This window comes from Canis aureus, chromosome X (assembly GCF_053574225.1).
Source record: "Canis aureus isolate CA01 chromosome X, VMU_Caureus_v.1.0, whole genome shotgun sequence".
Lineage (NCBI taxonomy): Eukaryota > Metazoa > Chordata > Mammalia > Carnivora > Canidae > Canis > Canis aureus.
Genome location: NC_135649.1, coordinates 123,072,411 through 123,098,843, shown reverse-complemented (window position 1 = coordinate 123,098,843; position 26,433 = coordinate 123,072,411). Strand labels below are relative to the sequence as shown.

At 53.4% G+C, this 26,433-nt stretch overlaps 2 protein-coding genes across 6 annotated transcripts in view; both read left to right on the top strand.

The window, feature by feature from the left end:
* Window positions 1–5,266, top strand: part of CD99 (CD99 molecule (Xg blood group)) — a 32,471-nt gene extending 27,205 nt beyond the window's left edge. The window contains exons 9-10 of one of the 2 annotated variants that reach the window (XM_077887915.1): window positions 3,787–3,843; window positions 4,721–5,266. In XM_077887915.1, the coding sequence (XP_077744041.1) occupies window positions 3,787–3,843; window positions 4,721–4,746 (83 nt within the window). In that variant the 3' untranslated portion in view covers window positions 4,747–5,266. Of the gene's footprint in view, window positions 1–1,091; window positions 3,414–3,786; window positions 3,844–4,720 lie in introns of those variants that run through there. The other variant, XM_077887918.1, reaches the window with a different exon arrangement.
* Window positions 5,267–15,518: 10,252 nt separating this feature from the next.
* Window positions 15,519–26,433, top strand: part of XG (Xg glycoprotein (Xg blood group)) — a 27,632-nt gene continuing 16,717 nt past the window's right edge. Inside the window, exons 1-3 of one of the 4 annotated variants that reach the window (XR_013375081.1) lie at window positions 15,519–15,983; window positions 24,927–24,968; window positions 25,607–25,630. Coding sequence is in view for 3 of the 4 variants with exons in the window: in XM_077889702.1 (XP_077745828.1) it covers window positions 15,819–15,879; window positions 24,927–24,968; window positions 25,607–25,630 (127 nt within the window). In the remaining variant the exon portion in view is untranslated. The remainder of the gene's footprint in view (window positions 15,984–24,926; window positions 24,969–25,606; window positions 25,631–26,433) is intronic. The other 3 variants (XM_077889702.1, XM_077889700.1, XM_077889701.1) reach the window with 3 other exon arrangements.

The following is a 26,433-nucleotide window of genomic DNA, read 5'->3' as shown; positions in this document are numbered from 1 at the left end:
AGGGTGTGGCCACGGCGCATCCCACTGCTTGAAGGAACCATGGTTTTGGGGGGAAAACCATTGTTCTGGAAGAGTGATTATTTATAAAGAGGGTGGTTTTCCAGGACCTTGTCACTGCGTTGAATTTTGTGGTGTCTGTTGACCCGGGCGCCATCAACTGGGCGCAAACGGGGGCGCTCTCAGCCCCGAGACGCATCCGGCAAATACAAGCCGACCTGCTGTAAATGTACTGAAGCGCTTTGAGTATCTCGTTCCGAGCTGATGCCCGGCATCCATGGCCGATGGGATTTGGTAGATGTGTCCTGTCTTCCTGGAGGTCTGGATGTGTCCCCAAGAGTGTAACGTGGTTTTGTTGCAAATGACGCGTGCTGGCCTGTTAGAGCCGTTTGGGGGCGTGGGCTCCCCGCCGACGTGATGCGTGGTTTGCTGTGCTGGCTCCACGTGACCGGTTTGAGCGGCAAATGGCGTGGGTGGTGACCTGCTTTCACAGAGCTGTCACCTGGCGGGCACGACGCTGTCGTCTCGGCTGGTTCTGGCTGCTTGCGGGCTTGTCCGCCTGATGTCCGCAGCGGATGCTTGAGGCGTTGCTGGCGTGAGCTGCATCCATCCCCATCTCCACCTCCCTGTCCTCCTTGATTTTGCTTTCATCTCTCCTTGGCTCCTCCATGGCACTTCGGGCTTTCAGCATCGCTTAAAAAAAAAAAAAAAAGAAAAAAAGAGAAAATCCTAAAATCATGCTCTGCTCCTGCCCGAAGAGTGCCTTTGTAACAGCGGCGGCTGCTGCCTTGGGCTTTGGACATGTGTGGACCTCTCCGAAGTTTACCTCCTTTCTGTTTTGTTTTCTTTTTCTTTTATCTTTTATCTTTTTTCTTTTTTCTTTCTTTTTGTTTTTTCTTTTTTCTTTTTCTTTTTTTCTTTTTCTTCTTTTTTTCCTTTTTCTTTTTCTTTTCCTTTTCTTTTTTTCTCTTTTTCTTTTTTCTTTTCTTTTCTCTTCTTTTCTTTTCTCTTCTCTTCTCTTTTCTTTCTTTTCTTTTCTTTTCTTCTTTTCTTTCTTTCTTTTTTTTTGTTCATTTTTCAACCTTTCGTTTCAGATGAGCCGAAGATGTAGGGACAAGCAGAAAGCCGTGTGCAAGCCCGGAGCCGCTCCTGTGCGATCAGGGCTTGTCCGCTGAGACGCAGAGTCTAAAGCAAAGCCTGGCCCTTGCCCTCGTCCCCGTGGCTAGCCGTTGCCGTGGCGCTGGGACGCCTCCCAGCCGACCGTGTCCCCCTTCCACATGCACGGAAGCTCCTACCCGCGTACGGCGTTCACGCATACGTAGCTTCAGGACACCAAGAGGAATGCAGAATATTTTCTAGTAAACTTAAAGCCAAGGGAAGAGAGATGGTGGCGGGTGGCGCACGTGGGGCGCTTCCCCGTGTTCCTCGAGTTCCCGCCTGGCTGCCGCGTTCGTGTTTCCGCAAATGGGCCGCCGGAGCCGCGAGCCTTGGCCGCGTCCTCCTGACGCAAAGCCCACCGCTTACTCCGTTTCATCCTGCAGCGCAGCCCTTAACGTCTGACTTCCCCGCCACACGCCGCATCCCACGAAGCAGGTCCTTGCTGTCTCTCTGACCAGTTTTTTTTTAATTAAATGGGTGACTATCCCACTTCTCCAGGGGGGGAAGAAAAATATCCACTTATTTAGGAATGACCCACAAACGTCACGATCTGAGAATTTTGAAGTTAGGTGACATCAGGGTGGCTGTGCCGACACGTGAGAATCCGTGCATCTTGGAAATCCCCGTAAACGTAAAATCACCTATAGGTTTTTTCTTTTTCTTTATTATTTTTTTTTCCTAAAGGTTTTTTCTACCCCTGCGTACATCTGGGCATCTCCTTCCCTCGGGCATATAAATCGCTTTTCTCATCTCAACCTCATGCAGAGACTTGGCATCGCCTCCGGCCTGGGGTGGGGTGGGTGGTGGTGATGTCGGGACTGGATCGCTGGCCGGCTCTGGGGTTAGCATGGCTGGTGGATGGGGAGGTGAGCTGTCATGGGGGCCCTGCATGGTTTTTTCTTGAGTCTGGTCACCCCTCAGTTGTCACCGTGGCCATTGACTGGTGCTTTGGATGATGTGCGTGTGTGTGTTTTAGTTCTTATAAAAGGACGCTTGCTCTCAGGTTAGCACTTGGACCCGTGTGCCCCCGAGAAGCAAGTCCTCAGTGTGGCCTACGATGAGGTGCTGCTGGTCAGTGGTCCCCCAGGGCCATGGTTTTGCCTCCAAATGCATGCTGTGTGTATACTTAAATAATCCCCAGGCACGGAGAGCCGCGAAAGCTGCAAATTCCATAACCGCTCTAGCAGCCACACGTGGTCCCTAGGGCCGCAGGAAAGCACGCGCATTGCCTTTGTGTGTATGTTGAGATGCGGTGTGCTTGGGTTTTTACATTTGGATGCAGAGTGGATTCCCCAGAACCTGGCCGGTCTCCCTGTAAGAGCCTGTGGCACAACGGGGCTACGGGTGGTTGGGTCTCGAGGGCTTGCATGGGTCTCCTCTGGGGAGACGGGGAATCTGGCTGTGTATCCCTGGTGGGCACCTCAGCTGGGGTCCTTCTCAAGAGTTGGCGCTTGCCAATGGCCGTGTGGCGCTCCAGCAAACAGCATTACCGGCAGAATCTGGGAGAACCGCCTGGGGGGCAAAGCCACGTCTGAATCACAGCCAACTGACCCCGACGGTGCTGGCGTTAGTGCTCTGTCCCCCGTGCACGCTGATTCCGGGGAGCGCAGGTTGTGTCCTTCTCCCCAGAGGGCACGTACACGGGTCGTGGACCATGCAGCATCCACCTGCTCGCTCCGCGGCACCCTCCCTACACCGCTGCCTCCAGAAGGTTCTCCCCGGAAGCTGGCGGTGTGTGACGGCAACGTCAAGAAGCATCAGAAGATGCCCTTTGACGTGTTGCCCCCACAACGGATGTAGCCATTAGTCCATCTCGTCGCTCCTTGCGGGCGTGTACCGCTGTGTTCTCAGTCGCCACCGGATGAGCTGTCCTGTTGCCATGTGCTCGCTCTACACCTTGTGTGTTCCCATGGCCGCCACCTGCCCTGCCAGCACGAGACCCAACATGTGTGCACTTACGGCTCTCTTACAACCGTCTGGGTCTCCTTTTTTGGAGGCTGGGGGACGGGGGACAGATTACGGGCTTTCTCGCACGCCCACTGGGACCCGTTCTTGTGTGACCTGGAGCAGAAGTCACATGGTGTGTCTTTTCATGACAGGATTCTCCCCCCACCCGCCACCCCGCTAAAAGCAATGTATTTTGTATAACAGTTTGAGCTTTGTGAACGGTCTTGGATGTCGTTTGCTCGGGCCCCTTTGCGGCCGCTGTTCCTGAGCGACACCACTATGGAGAAATAAACGCCTCTTTGCCTGTGAAATCTGTCCGCTGTCTTGAATTCGGTCAACTCGTGCTGTAGATCTTGGGGGTGGAGGGACGATTAGGGGCCTTGGTCGTGTCTGCTCTGATGTGTGTTTGGCAGATTTCAAAATAGAATTAAGAATTAAAAAAAAAAAAGCAACAGATAACAACAAGAAAACCCAAAAGCAAGCCAACGGGACCCTGTGATGTCCTGTTAATCTTCGATTCCCTGTGGATGGGGCTGCACTGAGCGGGTCTGCATCTCCGTCCCTCCTGGCCCCACTGATAGTGGGGGGTGGATAGGAGGGCGGGGAGCTGGTTCCAATGACAGTGACATTAGGGTGCATTCTTAGTATTCATCCCCTTGGGGCATCTTTTTTGCTTCCTTTCAGCCGACCAAGGTGACACCAGCACGAAAAACCAGCAGAGCACCAACGCCGAGCAACCAGGTGAGCAGCCGGGCACCAGCCCTTGTATCTTCTGTCCTCCCGCCGTGCTTCTGCGCAGCTCCATGGCGCACTGCAGGGCATTGCATGAGTTCCTCTCTGTACCCACGTTTCTGAGGGGACGGGCTCCAGTGATGCTGTGTAGATGCTCTGGGGCTTGAGGCTTTCAGATGACACCCACTGTTGTCTCCGACTCTCTTTAACGATCAATGATGAGACTTGGCCCGCGGTGCCCCCCTCGTGGCTACTACATGCTCGGGAGGTAGGCTGGCTGGTGTGCAAATGAATTTTCCATGAGATTTTTACTTATTTTGAATTTGAAAAATAGGCACTTTTAGGAAGTGCGTGTCTTACTTGCAGCAACTTCAAAATGGGGAGAGATGTGTCACACAAGGCATCATTGTTGAAGTCCCCAAAAATGCACAGTAGACCTCTACACCGTAAATGACTTGATGAGAAAAATGGTAGTCCCAAATCATTTTAAATTAATAAAAACCACGGCACCTGATTAAGAAAATTATGTGTGGTGAGATTTGGCAGATCACAGATGTTTTTGGCCGTGTCAGAGAAGTCACTGGGAGAAATTGCTTTCTCCTATTTTTTTCCCTACTTTTCCTGGGGTATCTTTTTTTTTTTTTTTTTTTTTTTTTTTTTTCTAGCTAGAGTTGATCATACTCTGAAATTTGTTGAATCTGTTTCCCCTGGGAGGTTAGAGTCGGTGTTTGCTTTCTGTCGGCAATGTGTTTGGCCTGCATTCGTCTTCCGCAGCGAGGGAGTCACCTGCGTCTGAAGTGTTTGAGGCGCAGATGGTGACATGCGGGTTTTCGGGAGACCTGGGCATGCCGTGTGAAGTCATTCCTTGTCTGTTTGTCCTTGACAGTTCAGTGGACTCTTCTGGAAAAATAAAAGCTTGGCCACAAATGCGACTCTGTGACAATCCCCGCAGGAGGACGAGTCTGGCCTGCTGCGTCCTCCCGACAAACGCAGGCACCAGGGCAGAGCCAGCCACGCCGGGATCCAGCCCCATCCTGTCCATGCCTTTGTTCACGCTGAGACTCTTTCTTTTGACCTTGACATGCGTTGTGCCTGTTTGCACCACGCTGGGTAGATGAGGGATACTCGTGCCGCGGGTTGCATCCCGAGGGGAATGGCGCTCACGCTATCCGTGGCCGTTAGGCGTTTCCCCGTGGGGTGTGAAAGGCCGATCGTCCATCACAGTCAGCCCATCAATCCAACGCTGACCCCACAAAGTTCCCCCACCTGGAACTCTGGGTCGTGTGACCAACAACGTGTGAATTAAACACAACCGTCCCCTGGCATTGACCCTTGGATACAGTGACATAAGCCTTCAGTTAGCGTCCTCAGAACCTCCTTCATTGGGTAAGATTTTTTTTCACACCACACTAATAAAAAAATAAAAAACCAAGTACTTTTTACTTAAATGTCTTGCCATGGGGTGACCTTTAAAGGAGGCTGTGGAGAGTAGTGGAATAGACCCCGTGGTGCCTTTTCTGGGACTGTAAGACAGTTGATTGACCGAAGCATCCCCCTGCATTTTCGGGATTTTCTTTCTCTGCCTATTTGCCTCCTCTGGTCTGGTACACCAAGGACATTCAGATACTCCCCTGGGTTACATCCTTCTCTGTATTCAGATACTCCCTCATGTCTAGATACTCCCATGCATTCATATATTCCCTTGGATCAGATACTCCTGTACATTCAGATACTCACCTGTATTGCATACTTATCTATATTCAGATACCCCCCTACATTCGGATACTCCCCTGCATTAGATATTTCTCTATACTTAGATACTCCACTGTTTCAGATACTTCTCTGCCTCCAGACATTCCGCTACATCAGATACTCCTCTGCAATTCAGCTACTCACCTACATCAGATACTTCCCAGTATCCGTTATTGCCCTGCATCCAGATACTCCCCTACATTCAGATAGTCCTCTTCATCAGATACTCCTGTAGATTCAGATTCTCCCCTGCATCAGATACCACCCTGCATTCAGGTACTGCCCTCTTGTTCTGTGGGTTTTTTTTTTTTTTTGTAGAAATTTGCCAACTGTAACGTCCTTACAAAGTGTTTTAACTGCTTTGATGTGAGAGCTTGCTTTAACTTTGCGGTAAAAGTGCTTTGTGGCAGAGGACCTCCTGCTTTGTGTCCTAAAGACTCGAAATGAACTGAAAGCATCAACTCTTCCTCCTTGAAATAAACAATGACTCTTCTACGTCAAGAAGCACGTCCCCAATGTAGGGCCCTGCACACACACACATGCATATGCACGCACAAGGCGACAGAGATGCATACTTATATGTGGCAGTTTGCAAAGGGCTTCGTTGAGATCTTCGTGTTCACATCATGACGTGCAGAAGCCCTGATGTTCTAGGTGCGTACACTTCCCTCCGCTGAAGAAGAATTAGGACACCTTCATCAGCTTCCAGTGACACGGCAGGCTCATGCAAATCTGTTAGGACAGTCGTGCGGAGAATGGCATGCTCGTGAGGATGCACATCTCATCATCAGTAGTGATGTTCAGAGGTGCAGCATGTTGTCCAAGCCAGGTTCACACACATCAGTCCCCATCGAGGGGTATGCTGGCATCACACCTGGATGGTGTGCCATCACATATCACCAGATTTAGGGGAAGGGCTGGGGTGGAAGTATCAGTCATCCATCATGGGTCTTTGTCACTTGGAAGCTCAGAAACACTGCTGGCAGTCTGGGCGGTGGGCCCCTGAGCCTTCGTCCCTTGTGTTAAGGACTCCATCCCTCCCCGGACACTATCCCTCCATTAGCTCCTACTTCCCTCCATTGCCCACGAGGTTTCAAGCTTCATTCTCAAGATCCAATGGGGAGCATGGTCTCTGGCTCTTTTTGCATTTAACTTCTTTTTCCTGTTTTTCATCGATGGTAACCTTTGAGTCTGTGAAGTGGTAAAATAAAAAAAAAATGGTTGAGACCCCTGAGTGTGTATCATATCCATTCATTAATTCATTCTGCAAATAGCTACCCCCCTGTGGCTCAAGTGTGTACGGAGTTGGACAGGACACTGGATTCTGGAGGACATAACACAAACCTCTCAAGAGTTGGGGTCGACCAGTTGTCAAGGGCTGAGGGCTGGATTATCTAATACGTTTGGGCCCTGTTGCTTAGCTAGCACGAAACCTAGGTGACAAACACAGCACAGAAGTATCCACGTTCTTCTCAAATGAGCCTTTAAGGTCAGATTCCACATGCAAACTTGCTTTGTAATTTAAAAATGCATAAACTCTGTAACTCTGTGAACAACATTGACATTTTTGTAAGCATTGCAGTCATACCATCAGCGTAAATGTCTCCTTAAAGACGAGAATACAGAGACCATGGGTATTTTTTTTTAAGGTATATGAAATCATGACTCCTTTGTAAATAAATCTACATTTAAGCGATACATCAATGGCACTGATTTTTTTTTTTTAATGGAGGGTGGATGCCCATCTTTGTAGAACCGCTTTGAGTTCACATTGACATGAAAAGAAAGCATCTTCTGAGAAATCAAATTGGAATTAGGTGGCTCATTTGGTCATTAGGTATCTTGACAAAAATGGCTTTGTTTAATCATTTTCAGGCTTCTATATGAAGAAGGCATAGTGTCACGGTTTTGAAATCAGGATTAGAAAATGTATGTAAGGGCTAATGGGACACAGTAACATGGTTAGAGGGTTTGGTTTCTTTCTATTTTTTTATTTTATTTTTATTTTATTTTTTTACGGTTAGAGGGTTTCAACCTGGGTCATGATGTATTTAGCCAGGCGATGTGAGCTGTGTGCAGGTTGTTGCCACCAAGGAATCCCTGACATTATACATTTGTCGGAGCGTCTGTATGTTTATTGTCTGAGGGCAGCTTTGTTAGGCAAGAGGGTGTGTGTGTGTGTAGGGGGGGTAATTGGCTTCTGTCTTAGAAAAATTAAAAAAAAATTTTTTTTAAATTTTATTTCCACTTCTTCATTGGAAAAATCATCCATGTTTCCTGAGATTTCAAATGCCACTGCATTGATTTGAACAAAGAATTTCCTTCTAATTGTTCAACATTCACTACATCCTTATGACTTTGTACTATTGTTGTGTCTCCAGTTTCGGTTCTCAAATGAGGGTTGGAGGATACGCTTCCCCATTTCTGCGCTTTTAATTTCTGATCCATGTCGCTGGCTTTCGTCGGGTTCATCCGCCTTCCACGCAGACGTACCTTGATTCCAACACTAATCTCCATGCTTTTCCATCATTTCTTATTGAATATTGTAAATATTCCAGCCTCTGAGCTCACGTGTAGACACGGATCATTCCTACTTCTATTTTCCAGAGAGACAACACTTGCTAGGAGGCACGTCGTCAGAGGTCCCACTCTGGAGGTCGTGGGCCCCCTACGCGGCCCTGGGCTCCTCACCTCCCTGCACCCTGCTGGCTGCGTCCACTTCCCACGACACCTGCAGCTCTTTGCATTTTTATCGTTAGCCTGGGGTGATTGAAACAGGCATTTTATATTCTGCAAATTTTTGTCCTTATATCCATCTGTATGGGGTTGAGGGAAGCTGTCCACATCCCTTCATCCACGTCCAAGCTCCCCACCCTCATCATGCTGGGATGGGGTCATTCTAGGTCATCATCTGGCGCCAAGGGCCAAGAGCATAAACAAAACCCTCATGCCTGCCCTGTATGTAGCACGTTCCCAACATTGTGCCTCCGACTGCATCTGTCTGGTTCCAAGATATTTTTGTCACCACATACGAAACCGTCGTGTTCTGGTTTCCTGAGGTGGCCGTGACTGAGGACCACAGATGGGGAAGCTTCCACCACAGAACCGTGTTCTTGCTCAGATCCAGACACCAAAGTCTGAGACGAAGGTGTGGACGGCACTGATTCCTCTTTGGGGCTCCAGGGGACTGTCTGCTCCATGTCTGTGTCCCAGCTTCTGGGGGCTGTTGGCGGTCCTGAGCGTCCCTTGGCTTGTCCCACCTCTGTGTCTATGTGCCCATGGCCTTCTGAATCATGCAGTATTGGGGCAGCTTGGGGGACTCAGTGGTGGAGCGTCTGCCTTTCGCTTAGGGCATGATCCCGGGGTCCCGGGGTCCCGGGATCGAGTCCCACGTCAGGCTCCCTGCAGGGAGCCTGCTTCTCCCTCTGCCCGTGTCTCTGCCTCTTTCTGTGTGTCTCTCATGAATAAATAGATTAAAGTCTTTTAAAAAATACATAAAAAGCGTCACACACACAAGCGTGCACACTGCTGTGTGCACCCACACCTTACCTGCATCGGTAAAGTCGCTCTACAATGATGCTCTGCGCAGAAGCAGACCAGAGCACCAGGAGCTCAAGAAACATGCACACATATTCTAAGTGCAAAGAAACAAAACTTGCAAAAAAACATCAGGATTCGTTTCCCCTTTTATGTCTGTTTTACCTAAATCTAGTTTTTTTTTGGGGGGGAGGGATAAGATGGTTTAGACACAGCTTTCACAACCAAGATTTAGTTTTTATTTTATTATTTTATTATTTTATTTTATTTTACTTTATTTTATTTTATTTTATATTTTATTTTATTTTATTTTTATTTATTTTATTTTATTTTTTATTTTATTTTACTTTATTTTATTTTATATTTTATTTTATTTTATTTTATTTTATTTTTATTTATTTTATTTTATTTTTTATTTTATTTTATTTTATTTTACTTTATTTTATTTTATTTTATATTTTATTTTATTTTACTTTATTTTATTTTATTTTTATTTATTTTATTTTATTTTTATTTATTTTATTTTATTTTATATTTTATTTTACTTTATTTTATTTTATTTTATTTTATTTTATTATTTTATTTTATAATAAATAAAATGCACTTGTGCACTAACTCCACTTATCAGGCAGGTTCGAAGCCTCCCGGAAACGGTGACTTTGTATTCTTCTGCGCCACGTGGAGGTAGGCAGCCAGCAAGGGTCGGTCAACGGGTGTCTGTGCAACGGCGGCTTAATCACAGAGCCTGCGGGAGAACACGTAATAAACTGAGAAAATAGGGGGGAAATAAATCACTGGATTTGCCACCCTGTTGTATTTCTTCTCCAGATGGATTCCAAACAGAAGCTGGGAAGAACTTGGTGCTTCCTTGGAGTGCCTCCGACTTCACTGATGTGTTTATTGGGTTTTTTTTCCCTTTTTTTTTTTTTTTTTTGTTGTTGTTGTTTGCCTTTTGTGGGGAAAGAGGAACGAAAGGGCAAATTTTTGCAGAGTCGGATGGAGCTTGAAAGCTCTGGGCCTGGGTTCCCGTCCTGGATGGCACCGCAGGTCCTGGACGGCGGGCGGTGGGGGCGGGGGGGGGGGCAGAGCGGTTAATTCACTGCAAGTGACATCTCGGACCGCGTTCCCGGCACCTGAGTGCTTCTGGGCGGTGATGCCGGCCGCAGGCTGCCACAGTCGTCTGGCGTGGCAGCCCTGCCGTCCTCTTGGACGCCTTCTCCACCTCGGAGCGGCCGCCGGAAAAGCCGGGCTCTGTGTCCTGACAATGCTTTTGCGGTGAATCGCCTGCTTTTTTCGCGCAGGTCACCGTGTCAGGGAGGGCTGATGTGGGCTTGGGAGACGCATTCCGTTCGGCTCCAACCCTTTTTCAGGACTATTACATTTTGTCCGAGTCCAAATCTTCTTTGATGAAAGGGAAAAAAAAAAAAAAAAAAACACCAAAAACCCAACAAAAGAGGCGCAGGGAAAAAAAAGTCACACAGAGCAACACAAACGAGATGCATGGAATGATTGCGCTGATTAACAGGATGTGGCATTGATATCGTGGCAGTGGTGGGGTCCACCAACGGCTAGCACGTCGGGGTTCAAGGGTGGATTTCTGTGCTACAAGAAAAATGTTGATGCCTACTACCCACCCCCCTTTTGTTTCAAAAAATGCAAGTTGTAGGAATGTCCTGTTGCTGCTGTGACAAAGAATGACGAGTCAGGTGGGTTCAACCACAGGAATGTATCCTCTCCCCGGTGTGGAGACCAGACATCTGAGACCCACATGGGGTTGGTGAGATCCAGGCCAGGCAGGGACACGCTCCTTCCGGAGGCTCCGGGGCGGGGGGGTCCCTCCTGCCTCTTCCAGCGTCTGGGGCCCCAGGCGTCCCCGGGCTGGTGGCCGCGTCCCTCCCGTCTCCACCTCCATCCTCACACGGCTCCTCCTTTGCGCCTGCGTCTCCTCTTCTGTCTCTTCGAAGGACCCCTGTCGTCGGATGTAGGGCCACCTCATCCAGGATGCGATCATCTCAGACCCTTCACTTAATCCCATGTGTAAAGACCCTATTTCCAAACAAGGTGAAGTTCTCAGGTTCCAGAGACTTGATATGTCTCGTCTTCCGTCTCTGGGCCCACGTGGACCATGTCAACTACTTACACTTGCAATAACCCTGTTTCCAAATAAGGTCCCATTTTGAGCTCCTGGCAGTTAGGACTATAACGTATCCCTCTGAAGAGAGACACAAGCCATCCCAAAACGCCTACTTGAGTATCTCCTGAAGGCGCCACGTGAGTTAGCTCAGTGGCACATGTCACCTCACCATGCTTCTCATCAAGCAGGTCATTGCTAAATAGTTGCCGGGTGAGAGACTTCAGTCGTCCAGATGTGAAAAATACTCAGGAAACCGGGAAACAGATGCGTCCGTTATTCACCGGAAAGTCAAGCCACTGGGGGAGAACAGTTCACTCCTGAAGCCAAGCGCTGCCGATCACGCTTGACTTCGTCCTCTCATTCTGGGGCCAACTCGACCCACTCCACAGTCACTTCCATTCCCTTCACCAGCCGCCTTCATCCAATTTTCCCCTCAGTTTACCTTCACGGGCGATGTTTGAGCACATGCTTGGGGCTAGCCACCAGCGGGACGGGTTAAGGATGCACACGTCTTGGACTCAGGCTCCCTACATTTACATTTTTTAAAGATTTATTTATTTCAGACAGAGAAAGAGCAGAGGATGAGGCAGAGAGAGGAAGAGAATCTCAAGCGGACTTCCTGCTGAGCACGGAGCCCAGCGCAGAGCTCGATCCCGCGACCCTGAGATCACGATCTGAGCCACCCATGCTCCCCCAGGCTGCCTGGGTGTGAATCCTCGCTCTGCCGTACGCTAGTGACTGAAATTTCTCCAGATCCGTAGAAGAGTATTTTGAAGGTCCCCTTGTGATGGAATGTGACCACCGTGTTTCCGCTGGTTCTCTCTCTAAACGATGCTTGAACCGCCCCCCCCCCGACTTCTGCCCACGTCGCCTCCCCCAGCGTGGCAGCAACAGCCTTTGTGATATCCTTCCGTTAAATTTAGCCTCACGTGGAGGCACCCGGGTGGCTCAGCGGTTGAGCATCTGCCTTTGGCTCAGGGCATGATCTCAGGGTCCCGGGGTCGAGTCCCACATCGGGATCCCTGCAGGGAACCCGCTTCTCCCTCTGCCTGTGTCTCTGCCTCTCTCTCTGTGTATATCTATCATGAATAAATAAATAAAATCTTAAAAAAAAATTTAGCCCCATCTGTAACTCATCTCCTGGCGACTAGTGGGCTTCCCTTCACGTGAGGACCGCGTCTCCATCATGCCCTGGTTATGAGTGGGGTGTTGTCCGCCCTGCCTGCAGAAGACCCACAATCTTTATACAGCATTCAGGGCCAGCAAAGTCAAGACCCGGCCGGTCATCGGCTTAACCCTCCGGGGACCCCACACAGACCTTATTATCAAAGCCCAGACACGAGAGCACAGAGCTGCACCCCCTCCGCTTTGCTCACCCAGAACCTTCTCCCTTCCCTTTCCCTCCGTGGAATTTGCCCTCGCTCTTGAAGGCCCAATTCAGTCCATGGTCCTGATTTTTGTTTCGGGGAGGGGGGATTGAACAGCCATAAAATCATTTTCAAGAGGTCCTGACCTTCCGTTCCACGCGGTCATTAGCTTCCTTTGCTCCAGGACAAAACGAGACACAAAAGACAATGGACCTCGGGCGGCTGGAGACATTGGCTATGGCGTATTTTGATTAGGAATACGGAGTAGCCGTAAATGCCGAGTCGGACAAAGCTCATAAATATCAGGGCAGATGCATTCTCTGCTGTGGTGGCCCACGAAGCGGCAAATGGGTCCCAGTGTCGACTGCGCAGCACCGTTGGCATCCAAATGCCATCCTGCCATCCCCACTCGGACAAGTCAGGCTTTGGCAGGGAAAGTATATTACGTCCGGGATGTACAGGGTATCGCGAGTGATCTATCAGGTGCTGTCACGTGGACAGGAGCTGAGTCACGCTCTGTGTCACTGAGGAACGAGGCAAATAATGATTAGTCCTCACCTGGAGAGCATTTGTCCTAGTTGGCACGTCCGTGTGTTGGGGCTGGTATGACAACATGCCAAGGACGGGACGGCTTACACAATACAGGCTTAGCTCTCACTATCCTGGAGGCTGGGTGCCTGAGATCCAGGTGGGAAAGAGGCTGGGAGTGTGACACCTAGGTAGGGCTGAGGCTGGGAGTGTGGGACCTCGCTAGGACCAAGACTGGTTCACCAGGAGGCCTCTCCTTGGGGTGTAGACTCCGTGTTCTCCTCGTGTCCTCACGTGATAGAGCTCTACTGCGTCTTCGTCTTCTTATAAAGACTCAAATCCCATCGTGGGGACCCCACCCTCATGACCTGAGATCCAGGCAGGGTGAGGCTGGGAGTGTGGGACCTCACTAGGACCAAGACTAGTTCCTCCTGAGGCCTCTCCTTGGGGTGTAGACACCGTGTTCTCCTCATGTCCTCACATGATAGAGCTCTACTGAGTCTTCGTCTTCTTATAAAGACTTGAATCCCATCGTGGGGACCCCACCCTCATGACCTGAGATCCAGGCAGGGTGAGGCTGGGAGTGTGGGACCTCGCTAGGACCAAGACTGGTTCACCAGGAGGCCTCTCCTTGGGGTGTAGACTCCGTGTTCTCCTCGTGTCCTCACGTGATAGAGCTCTACTGAGTCTTCGTCTTCTTATAAAGACTCGAATCCCATCGTGGGGACCCCACCCTCATGACCTGAGATCCAGGCAGGGTGAGGCTGGGAGTGTGGGACCTCACTAGGACCAAGACTAGTTCCTCCTGAGGCCTCTCCTTGGGGTGTAGACACCGTGTTCTCCTCATGTCCTCACATGATAGAGCTCTACTGAGTCTTCGTCTTCTTATAAAGACTTGAATCCCATCGTGGGGACCCCACCCTCATGACCTGAGATCCAGGCAGGGTGAGGCTGGGAGTGTGGGACCTCACTAGGACCAAGACTAGTTCCTCCTGAGGCCTCTCCTTGGGGTGTAGACACCGTGTTCTCCTCGTGTCCTCACATGATAGAGCTCTACTGAGTCTTCGTCTTCTTATAAAGACTCAAATCCCATCGTGGGGACCCCACCCTCATGACCTGAGATTCAGGCAGGGTGAGGCTGGGAGTGTGGGACCTCACTAGGACCAAGACTGGTTCACCCTGAGACCTCTCCTTGGGGTGTAGACACCGTGTTCTCCTCATGTCCTCACATGATAGAGCTCTACTGAGTCTTCGTCTTCTTATAAAGACTTGAATCCCATCGTGGGGACCCCACCCTCATGACCTGAGATCCAGGCAGGGTGAGGCTGGGAGTGTGGGACCTCGCTAGGACCAAGACTGGTTCACCAGGAGGCCTCTCCTTGGGGTGTAGACTCCGTGTTCTCCTCGTGTCCTCACATGATAGAGCTCTACTGCGTCTTCGTCTTCTTATAAAGACTCAAATCCCATCGTGGGGACCCCACCCTCATGACCTGAGATCCAGGCAGGGTGAGGCTGGGAGTGTGGGATCTCACTAGGACCAAGACTGGTTCACCCTGAGGCCTCTCCTTGGGGTGTAGACACCGTGTTCTCCTCGTGTCCTCACGTCATAGAGCTCTTCTGCGTCTTTGTCTTCTTATAAAGACTGGAATCCCATCATGGGGACCCCACCCTCATGACCTGATGTCAATGTAATCACTCCCACAGGGCCCACCTGCATCACCACCTGGTGGAAAGACAAGGCTGCAATCTATGAATTTGCACCCGCCCCAAACCTTCAGTCTGTAACAGTTGACGTGCACAGCGCCCCTACAGCTGCCCCCCCCCCCCCACAGTGGCCCTGGGTTTCCTGCTTCCTCCTGAGCGGCCTTAAGCCCACACTGTGTCCCTCCCCGTTTTGTGTCCTTCCTACTCCGCTTTCAAAATCATTTGGAGGCTACCAGCCTCTCCAGAAGCCCTTGCAACGCCCAGCTGAGTTCGGAGCCTGCGGGGGCCCGCCCAAGGCCTCATCTGTATGTTACATAATGTCACACTGCCACCATCTGGTTTAAGTTTCCACGTCCCCTCCTCTTGGTGAACAAGGAATCACTCTCCATCACCGCATTCCCGGGGGCCCCCAGCGTGGGCCTGGCTCAGACCCAGACCACGTTTGTTGAGTGAACGTGGGAACTTGTGTCAAGTCCCACGCTCTGGAGGCGGGAGGCAGAAAGCCGGGCATCTGGAAGTCCAGAGGTAGGGAGTGTCCTTCCCGGGCTCAGGGTTGGCACCTTTGATCTTGTGGCGCCTCCCACGCCTGCAGGGAGCAGAGCTGCCAAGCAGGTGCGCCCGCTTCCCGAAGCGGAGGGAGGCCCACTGGCACCAGGTGACGATGCCAGTTTCCCTGCCGGGCCGAGGCCTGGCCGTCGGGCGCCGCTCCGGGTCGGCCTGCGCGTGCAAGCACTTGCCTCTCGGGCTCCAGGGCGTGGGGTTTGGCATCTGAGCTCGGGGCTCACGAGCCTCTGGCAAAGGGACTGCAGCTTGGTTCATACTTTCCGCTTGAAACATCTCCTCCCTTCCTTCCAAGCCGGGAGACAGGAAGTCAACACATCGAGGGTGGGGTCCGGGAGGCCGGATCTCACCAGCCTCTGGGCTGCGGCCTCTACCCAGGCTCCTTCCTGCCGCCGCCAACCATGGGGAGCCGGTGGGGCCTCCTGTGCATCACGATGCTGGGCTTTCTGATGCGCACACAAGGTGAGAGACGCTCAGGCCCCAGGGGGAGCCCCGTGGGTGCTGGGCTGGCGCTCTGGCCGCTTTGCAAAACTCCTTCCAGCGCAGCTTCCCCCGAATACACGACTGTGCGTTGCCAGACGGGAATGGCAGGGACGGGCATGTGGCTTCTGGGAAGGCACAGGGGACAGGAGTCCTGCCGGCCCCGGGGGACGGACCTGGACCCGCCCAGTGCAGGCCGGCAGCGCCTGGAGGCAAGCCCCCGGCTCTGCTGTTTTGTTCTGCTTTGCAAACCCGGCCTGTCTTTCTGGGGGCTTGATCTCCGCGGGGAGGGGGCGATGGGTGTTTTCAATTCCCCTGAGGGGTGGTATTAGCTGTCACCGCCCGGCTGAGAGACACAGAGCGGGAGCACAGCTGGCTGGTGTGCGGGCGGCGCCTCCGGGGCTGGTTGGGCTTCGGGGTCGGGGCAGAGGGGAGAGCCTCTGCCCGATTGTGCAGCTTTCGGGTGAACGGCCCGCCCCTGGCCACAAATGGAAACATGTGAGTTGTTTACACCCAGGGCGGCGGCGAGGGCGGGGAGGGGCACACGGGCTGCCTCCGGATGCGGGGCTTCGGTGTGTCGGGGGCGAGGCCGGGGTGTGTAGGAACCGGAACGCACCCATGGGTGCGGGATCGAGACCCCCTCTCCACTCCGGGCATTTGAAGACCCCATTGCACGCATGGAAGCGCGGGCGGCAGGTGGCACGGGGTGTGTGGGGGGTGTCGGTTAGCCGGGGCGCCTCCCGTTTATCTCGACCGACACACGTTCAGGGACGAGGCGTTGGTTGTCTCTGTCCCCGATGTGCTGTCGCGGGAGGCGCAGCGAGACGCCACCGCTGCGGGCAGGGTCACCTGGGAGTCTCACCTGCGTGTGCACGTGCCGAAGGGCACGTGGGAGCCTCCGTAGGCGGGGTGATGCCAGGCCAGGTGTGCGGGCGCAGGGGTCACACGGGACAGCTCGCGTTTAGCGCAGCTGCAAACCCAGCGCCTCCCGCGGAAAGCGCATCCCGGAGTCTATTGTCGTGACCTCGTGGGGTCAACGGGAGGTGGAAGGTCCCCGCTTGGGACAAGTGCACCTGCACGGTGCAGGGAGAAGGGAGGGAAACGCCCTCAGGGGCCACGCGGGTCCTCGGGCACCTGCGGGATCGGTTAGCAGAGAGCCCTTGAGCGTGGCGCGACGCTGACACATCCAGCACACCACGCACGCCGCTGCTCGCCACGCAGCCCCATGTCGCTGCCACGTGTGCCGCCGCCTTACAGATGTGTAAACTGAGGCCCGGCAGGGTTCCGTCCTCTGCCTGCGGTCCCAATGAGGAAGCCGAAGCGGAAGAGAAACTTGCCGAGGCCAGCTTGTGGGTTCGGTCTGTCAGGAAAAAAAGGAAATATTTCCACGTATCTAAGATATCTCTCCATCGTTCCGCCAGAGCGACGTTACCTTATAGACATGCTGTTGTTTTCCGTGACCCACGTTCCCGTGTTCCCGTGCACCTTTTTCTCCTATTTTCCACGGATTGTGGCATTTATTCGTGTCGCCTGCTGCATGGAGCTGTGCAGGGCGTTTGGTTTTGCTTCTGAGATGGTGATATGTGGAGGATGGGACACCTGCCTAAGGCCACCAGGACAGGCCACACTCTAAAGACAACCAAGAGTGTCTCTTGGTTTTTGCCTCTTTCCTCACACCTCCGACTACGTTGGATGTAGCCAATGTAGGAGTGTGAAGGCCAAAGCCAGTTGGGTCACTGGAGCCTGTTTTGTCACCAGGCCCATCGGCAGGGCTGGATCTGCCCAGCTATGTAGGGCGGTGCTTCCCAATCCTTGCTGCAGAGTCATCTGGGAGGAGCTGGATTAAAGGCACCACGCAGGCCCTGCCCCTTGAGATGCTCATTGGGCATGTGGGTGGGACTCGGCATCTGCAGGTTCAGAAGCACCCAGAGTCACGCCGCGCGGCGTCAGGGCTCCCTGGAAGGGATGATGACTGAGCACTGGGCCATCTGGTTGACCCCTGGGTGGAGACTCATGGATATGTGGCACCAGGAGGCGGCTGTTTTGGGGTTTCCCGTTCAGTGATGCATCATCAGCCTGCACGGCCAGGCCGGAAGTGACATCCCCTCCGGAGACATGTGACAGACCGCCATTGTCAACTAGGGGTGGCTTTGCTGCCAGGGGACCCTTGGCAGTATCTGGAGTCATGTGTGGTTGTCACAACTGTGAGTAGGGGGGCTGGTGTCCTCAATGGGTGCCGCCCGGTGTCTGCTGCACACATCACAGAGTGATCCAGCCCCAAATGTTGCTAGTCCTCAGGCTGGGAAATCTGATGTTAGCTGTCTGCCTCTGTGTGTCTGTCTGACCTACCTACCTACCTAAATATTGCCTATCTAATATCTGTCCACCTCTACGTACATACATCTGTCTGTCTGTCAATCTACCATCTATCTGTCCACCCATCTATCCATCCATCTACTCATCTGTGATATCTATCCATGCACCACCATCCATCCATCATTTATCCATCCACCCACCCATCTATCCTCCCATCCATCCATCCATCCATCCATCCATCCATTCATCTATCTGCCCAGCCATCTATCCATCCATCCATGCATCTATCATATCTATCTATCCATCCATCCATCCATCCATTTATCCATCCATCATATCTATCCATGCACCACCCATCCATCCATCATTTATCTATCCACCCACCCATCTATCCTCCCATCCATCCGTCTATCCATCCATCTATCCATCTATCATCTATGTATCCATCCATCCATTCACCTATCCATCATCCATCCACCCATCCATCCATCCATCCACCCATCCATCCATCCATCCATCCATCCATTCACCTATCCATCATCCATCCATCCATCCATCCATCCATCCATCCATCCATCCACTCACCTATCATATCTATCCATGCACTCACCCATCCATCCATCATCTTTTCTTTTTTCTTTTTTTTTTTTTAAAGATTTTATTTATTTATTCATGACAGTCACACAGAGAGAGAGAGAGAGAGGCAGAGACACAGGCAGAGGGAGAAGCAGGCTCCATGCAGGGAGCCCGACGTGGGATTCGATCCCGGGTCTCCAGGATCGCGCCCTGAGCCAAAGGCAGGCGCCAAACCGCTGCGCCACCCAGGGATCCCCATCCATCATTTTTTCATCCATCCATCCATCCATCCATCCATCCATCCATCCATTTATCCATTTATCCATCCATCCATCCATTTATCCATCCATCATATCTATCCATGCACTCACCCATCCACCCGTTTTTCCATCCATCCATCCATCCATCCATCCATCCACTCACCTATCATATCTATCCATGCACCACCCATCCATCCATCATTTATCCATTCACCCACCCATCTATCCTCCCATCCATCCATCCATTCATCTAGTCATCCATCATGCATCTATGCATTCTCTCACTCATCCATACATCCATACAACCAACTACTCATCTCTCTCTCTCTCTCTCTCTCTCTCATCATTATCATCATCATCAATCTACAGAATCAGATATATTTTAAGGAACTGTCCCACAGGACTGTGTAGTTGGCAGGTCCGAAACCTCCAGGGCAGCTACAAGCTCAGCTAGGATGCAACCCTGCCGTGTTGAGTCTGAGTCCCTTCTCCGGGAAACCTCACTCCATTTAAGGCCTTCAACAGATGAGAGAAGGCCCACCCACATTACGGAGGGGGATGTGATTTCCTGGCACGTGACCACAGATGATAACACCTGCGCGGTGACATCTACACTAGTGTTTGACCAAACATCCAGGCACCATTGCCCGGCCACGTCCACACAAAATATGAACCATCCAGAATGTTTTCATATATCCACTTCTACTGCCCGAGACACCCACGCTGCTGGATTTCCAGAGGGTTCCATGGTCTTTCTGCCCATTCTCAGCACCCGGGCTCCTGCAGCTGTGTTCGCAGAAATATCGCTGTTTGTTTCTGTTGCAGGACTGGGGTGGATCCAGGGCTGTTTAATCATGTTGCGTCCCTACTTTCCCTGTGACCTTGAGCTGCGCCCTTGAAGGGGGCGCCTCAGTGGTGAGCGCAGCTGCTGTAGAAACGGCCACGTTCTTGAGAACAGAGGGGGACAGGGGATCCCTGGGTGGTTCAGCGGTTGATCACCTGCCTTTGGCCGAGGGTGTGATCCTGGAGTCCCGGGATCGAGTCCACGTCGGGCTCCGGGCATGGAGCCTGCTTCTCCCTCCTCCTGTGTCTCTGCCTCTCCCTCTCTCTGTGTCTCTCATAAATAAATAAATAAATTAATTAATTAATTAATAATAAATCTTTAAAAAAGAGAGAGAGAACAGGGTGCATTGCGTGCAAAGCGTTGTCCTCTCGTGCCGTGAGCGTGCAGACGGCTTTCCCGGGCGACCCTGGGGCAAACCGTTCTCAAGAGTTTTCAAAACGTTTTCTTCCGATGGTGTTTTGTTTTTATCCTGGTGGATCGCCGTGAAATATGACCTGGACAGAGTGCCGATCCTCTGGGGAGGTAGATGGGAAACTTTGCTGGGTGGCGGGAGTCAGGAATGCTGGGGGATGGGGTCCAGATGCAGAGTCCCCGGTCCCAGTGCCTGGTTCTGGGGCCCCATCTTGGGTGCTTTCCTAGCTTCCCAGGGGGTCCTTCTCTGTCGGTAATTCGGGGAGCCCCTGCCTCTTACCCAGAGGACTTCAGAAGCACGTGGGGAGCATCTAGAGCCCCCACCCTAGATGACATCAATGGGCCTCTAGTTTTTCACGCTCGGGGTGGATATGAGGCCAGATGCATCGTGTTCAGGGGTGTCTGGGGAAACAGCAGGGTCCCATGTGCATACAAGTCACCAAAAGGGGGTGGGTTTCCTTCTGCAAGTGAACAGAGCTGTGTGTGCTCAAGACCCATGACCATCCCTTGGAGTTTCCTGGACTTACTGACAGGGCTGCTCCCAAGGTGGCCCCAGTGGCATCGACTTGGAATATTTGCACGCTGCATGCCCGGGGGGCCCCCATGGCCGGTGCACAGCGGCCTGCCCTCCTACTTCTGAGAAGAAGCAGCCTGAGGCTCTTCTTCGGCTCTTATCTTCTTCAGTGGGTCCTGGAGGGTTCGGCCCACTGGACAGAGCAGGGAGGAAGCATGTCTTTCCTATTTGGACGGTGGACTTGCAAAGTGGGGTCCCCAGGCCAGCAGCAACCGCAACACCCCCTGGGAGCTGCTGAGCAATGCAGCCTCGGCCTCGCCCAGACTTGTCGATCCGATCCGGAATCTGCACGGGAGCAGATGACGGCTGAATCACACTCCCGCGAGGGTCTGAGAGCCACACAGGCAGAAGGTCAGAGGTTGAGGAACAGCCCTGGTGTGCACGCAGCTCTCCATGCACAAAATCTTTCCCTTCCGCCGAGCCCTGGGGTGGGGTGAGCGCCTCCGCTCCATCCCACCAGAATGTCCCTCCCACGGGCTTTCGTCCAAAGGGCACCTGGGGACGCTGGGAACGGGGACAGCTGGTTGGCCTTGCACGGAGAGGCTCAGCTGTGCTCAGCTGCAGGGCACGCCGGACGGGGTGGGGCTCCAGGGGCGGCCTGAGCCGCGGGGTCACCTGCTCGGCTCCACGGAGCAGCCGCCGGGCCGCCCCTGGGCAGTGTCCCTCATGGCATCCCCGCTCGTTCGTGCACTGAAGTGCCCTGACTCACAACCCGGCCGTCTTGCGTAACCCTTGCTCCCGGTGCACACGGAAACCTCGTGAGCGCCCCAGAGACTCATGCACATGCGCCGAGCTGTTCCGGCGGCCGTGCACCCACACCCGCCTGGGCCTTGAATAAAGAAAGAAAACCTTATATGAAGAAATATGAATAAATAAATAAATGCCTGGAAAAGCATTTCTTTTATTTCCTGCGGGGGACACGGATACAGGGATGTGGGCTCGAATCACAGCCTCTCAGAGCCCGTCTGCACTCCCGTGTGGGTGACGGGCCACCCTGCGGACGCGGTCCACCCTCTTTAAAGTCCACGGCGTCGCGTGATACTCATGCTGTGCTTGCTGGTGTTTTTTCGGCCTTTTGCTCACGGCTTGCCTGGGGCCCATTCTCTCCCTTAGATCCGAGCGGGCGGTCCTTCAGCGCTTGCAGGGGATGCTCGGGCGTGCACTTGTGTGCTGTGCGTGGCGGCCGCGGCCAGGCGGGCAAGTGGTGGGGACGCGCTGCTGCGAAGCCATGGCGTCCGCGCGGTGTCCTTATTATTCCAACAACAGTCCTGCGGTCTGCATGTTGCCGTTTGTCGTGTCAGCTCAAGGGTGTGTGTAGAAGCTGAGAGACCCCGGAGTCACACGTGCAGTGGGGATCAGACGGGAGGGTCCGATCAGGGGTCAAACTGGGCTGGTGTTCCCGGTCTGGTACTTGGAGACGACAAAGTTCCTGCAAATGCTACTCAAAGACCCCAGAATAGCTTTTTCTAAAAACACACACACACACACACACACACAAAATGGGGAATGGGGAGCAGGGGACTGTTGTGCATAATGGTGACCTCAGCCTCCCCAGCAGCACGAACTGCACCGTAAGCCCCCCGACCCCGGGATGTCAGCGGGATCGCCAGCCTCACGACCCCGGCACACAGGATGCTGCTTCCTCCTGGGGTCACAAATCCGAGACATGTGGCTTTGATTAAACGTCCCCGAGCTCGCTAAGCGGAGAGACGATCACAAACACATCTTGGGACATGCGGCCCCACCTCCTGGGCTCCACGGTGGAAAATCGGAAAATCGTGGCCACGGGAGCGAAGGCCTGGTGAGCAGGCTGAGCCCCCGGAGCAACATCGGGAGCCTGCGACACCTCCCGGCCCAGCTAGGACCCGAAATGCATGGTGACCCCTGCCGCGGGGCTGGGGGGGTGGCTGCAGCCCCTCGGGAGAGCACAGGGCATGCCCGCTGGGTCCCTCCGGGCCTGGAGGACCGGAGTGTGCTGCACACAAGTGCCTGACGCTGTGTCGCCAGCTGATGCAGGAGGCCCCTGGGGACAACGCCCTGCACACCTGAGTCCGGCCCGCAGGGCAAGACCTAGGGTGCAGCTCTGGCTGCCTGGTCACCGGCCCTCATCCCTGTGTCCCAGGGCTTCACCCGGTGCTGCTGAGAAAGGAGGGGGCGTGGAGCGTGGGGGGTGGCGACGCGGGGACAGGCACGTGAAGGCATGGGTGTCACGGCCGGCTGTCCCGCGCAGATAACATGCAGAGGCGTTGGCTGATCTGGGACGCCGGGCGTGGTCGGAGCTGGTTGGAGCAGTTTAGTGGGCGCGGGTGTGCTTTTGGGGGGGCTGGGGGGTGTCTGGAGCTTCGGGGGCAAGGCACCCCCAGCACAGCAGGGCGATGGTTATTAGTCAACCTGCAGGGCCTCCCCCTGGAGAGGGGCGCTTGCACAGCGGAGCGCACAGGGGGCCAGCAGACCCCCCTCCCATGGCCGCCTGGCCCTGTGCGCCCCCCGCCCCCCAAGTCCCCCAGAAACCAGCTCCTGGTCTGGCACCTGCACCTGGTGCCCCGTGGGCGACCCTCCCTCCCCGACGCACTCAGTGGGATTGATTCCAGCAGGGGAAGGGCAGAGGGCACGCAGCCGAACGACATTCTGGAAATGGATGGAGCTGGTGGTTGCTGGCGCTCGGGAGCGCTTCAAATGGCCAGATGCTAGCCCAAGGAAGCTGCTTTATTATTTCTTTTTTAAAAAGAAGATTTTATTTATTTATTCATGAGACACCCAGAGAGAGAGGCAGAGAATCAGGCAGAGGGAGAAGCAGGCTCCACGCAGGGAGCCCCACATGAGACTCGATCCCGGGACCCTGGGGTCACGCCCTGAGCCCAAGGCAGATGCTCAACCTCTGAGCCACCCCCAGGCGCCCCTCAAGGAAGCGGTTTAAAAAGAAAAAATGATGGAAACGTCTTCTGATGTTCCCTCGATGACGCTGGATGCGGCCGAAGGTGGAAAGGCCTGCGGGAAGGAGTGTCCATGGGCTGCAGACAAACTTGGGGCGGCCGGGGCCGCTCTCAGCTCATCCTAAACATTTTCTGGTTCTTATTATTTTTTTTAATGTTTTGTTTTGTTTCAGACAAAATGCACTTGCTCGTGGGTCACCAGGTTAACTCTTCCAGAGGGAGCAGGTCAGGGAGTGCGGGTAAAGAAAGCACCAGGTGGTGCAAGCAGCTGCAGCACAGAGGCCTGGGATTGCAGAGCAGCAGAACCACCCCCCCCCCCAGGGAGCCCGCCCCGCCCCCGGGAGCCCCACTCCCGCCCCCCGGAAGGCTTTGTCGCAGGGCCCTGTTTGCAAAGCAAAAGTAATAACCCACTGCCTGGGGCTCAGCTCTGGGGAGCTTTGGGGTCGCGGTGAAATAGGAGCTTTGGGGTTGGGGTGAAACACGGGGAAACAGCCGGTTCTGAGCCTCGTTTCTGAGCCTCGTCGACTTGGGGCTTCGCAGCAGCCGGAGCAGCAGGTATACAGCCGCCTTCTTGGGGGCCGCCTCTGCAGAAGGGCTGCAAGGCCCTGTGTGTGGATTTTGTGGGTTTTCGTGTGCGTCCGCCTGACTGCTCTTGTCTGCCGTTCAGCCCCATTAAACATGTTACTTTCTCTCCTTTGGGTGTTTTGTTCTCAAAACAGTGCATCGGTCATTCACCTCCTCCTCCAGGAAGGCCTCCATATGTGCTTGCACAGGACGTGCCCTTGCCGGTGGCATGCATTGTGGTCCTCGAGGCATCCCGCCCCTGCCTTGAGGGGTGCTCACGCGCCTGTCCCCCTGAAAGAGCTGGGCACGGAGGGCTTGCGGGGTTCATTGGCACATGCCCAGCACCCAGCAGTGTCTGCAAACGGCACACGTCCAGCAAACAGGGGGACAGCAGGACCCTCTGACCCTGCGCTGAGCTCTCGCGGGGGGTTGAGCTTTGCACCAAGGCTCCTGTCTGGCTGAGCGGGGACACGGGGCAAAGAGGGAGCAGCCAGGAGCCAGCACCCCTGACGCTTCACGTCCCAGCGACTTACCCACTGTCCCCTCCACAGGTCAACGTGACTTTGACTTGGCCGACGCTCTGGATGACCCTGGTAAGTGGCCGTGTTTCCCGGGGGCTTTGCTTCTGCAGAAGCTCCGGGGTTGCTTTGGGGTCTGGGGCGCCTCCCTCGCCAGCGGGGTCTCGGGCCACGTCCACGCTCAGGCTGCACCCGTGGACGCTCACACAACGTTTGTTGAATGGATAAGCACATAAGCATCGTTGCGGAGGCAGGAAGTAGGTCCCTAAGCTCGCGTCCGCCTCTCCTACCTCTGCTCACCAGAAATGGGGCCGCTTTCCTGGCCTGCGTAGTACCAGGTGGGCTCCCACCTGTTGTGCATGGTCTTGGCTAAGTTAGCCTCTCTGCAGGTGTGCAGAGTCTCTCTCCATCGCCTCCAGAAAGGCTGGGCTCTAACTTACGTGCTAATGAGCCGAGCTGATCCTCTGGCTAAATTCCTCCTCCCCCCCCCCCCCCCCCCGTAACTTTGCCCAGCTCCTGGGGAAGACTGGTAGCTATAGATCGTAACCGTGTCCCGTTTTCCCCCCTACCTACGCAATGGGATGTGTGTTCAAAACACAAAATAGGGGACTTGGAATCTACACCTTGTATTAGAGTGTTGATGGTTCCTTCTGTGACTTTTGGACACGTTGTCAATGATTTATTGAATTCGTTTTCTCTTTGTTGTTTCACAGAACCCACCAAGAAGCCAAGCTCAGGTGAGTGATGAGGCAGCTGGCGAGAAGCGAGCGAGCGCCCTGGAGCTGGTGCTGCTCAAAGCGTGTGCGAGGCTGTTCACAGGGGCATTGAGTGTGCAAAGGGGCTGCAGATGTTCACAGCAAACCCTACTCATCGGGAAAATGCAAAACCTAGTCACGGAGAGACATTAGCGCGTCCCTAGCAGGATGGCTAGAACCAAAATATACAGAATAACAAGAATCGGTCTGGGTGTGGAGAAATCAGAGCCCCGGTACATTTGTTCATAGGAATGGGCACTGGTGTAGCCACTGTGGAGAACCCTCTGGCAGCAAATCAAATAGCAAAGCAAAACAAAAACAAACAAACAGAAAACCCCAAAAAGTTTTTCTGTATGATCCAGCAATACCACTCCCAGGTATATAGCAGAAACACTGGAAAACAGGGAGTCCAGCAAACGTGGAGATTCACGTGTACAGCAGCAGGATTCACAACAGCAAAAAGGTGATGACAGTCCTAATGTCCATCAACGGAGAGATGGAATGGATGCATGCGTGAGTGCCTGGATGAATGGGGAGGGCACATGCTGGCTGGCTAGATAGGTAGATGGATGGATAGATGGATGGATGGATGGATGGATGGATGGATGGATGGATGGGTCGATGGATGGATGGGTGGATAGATGAATGGATCGATGGATGGATGAGTGGATAGATGGATGGATGGATGGATGGATGGATGGATGGATGGATGGATCGATGGATGGGTGGGTGGATGGGTGGATGGATGGATGGATGGGTCGATGGATGGATGGGTGGATAGATGA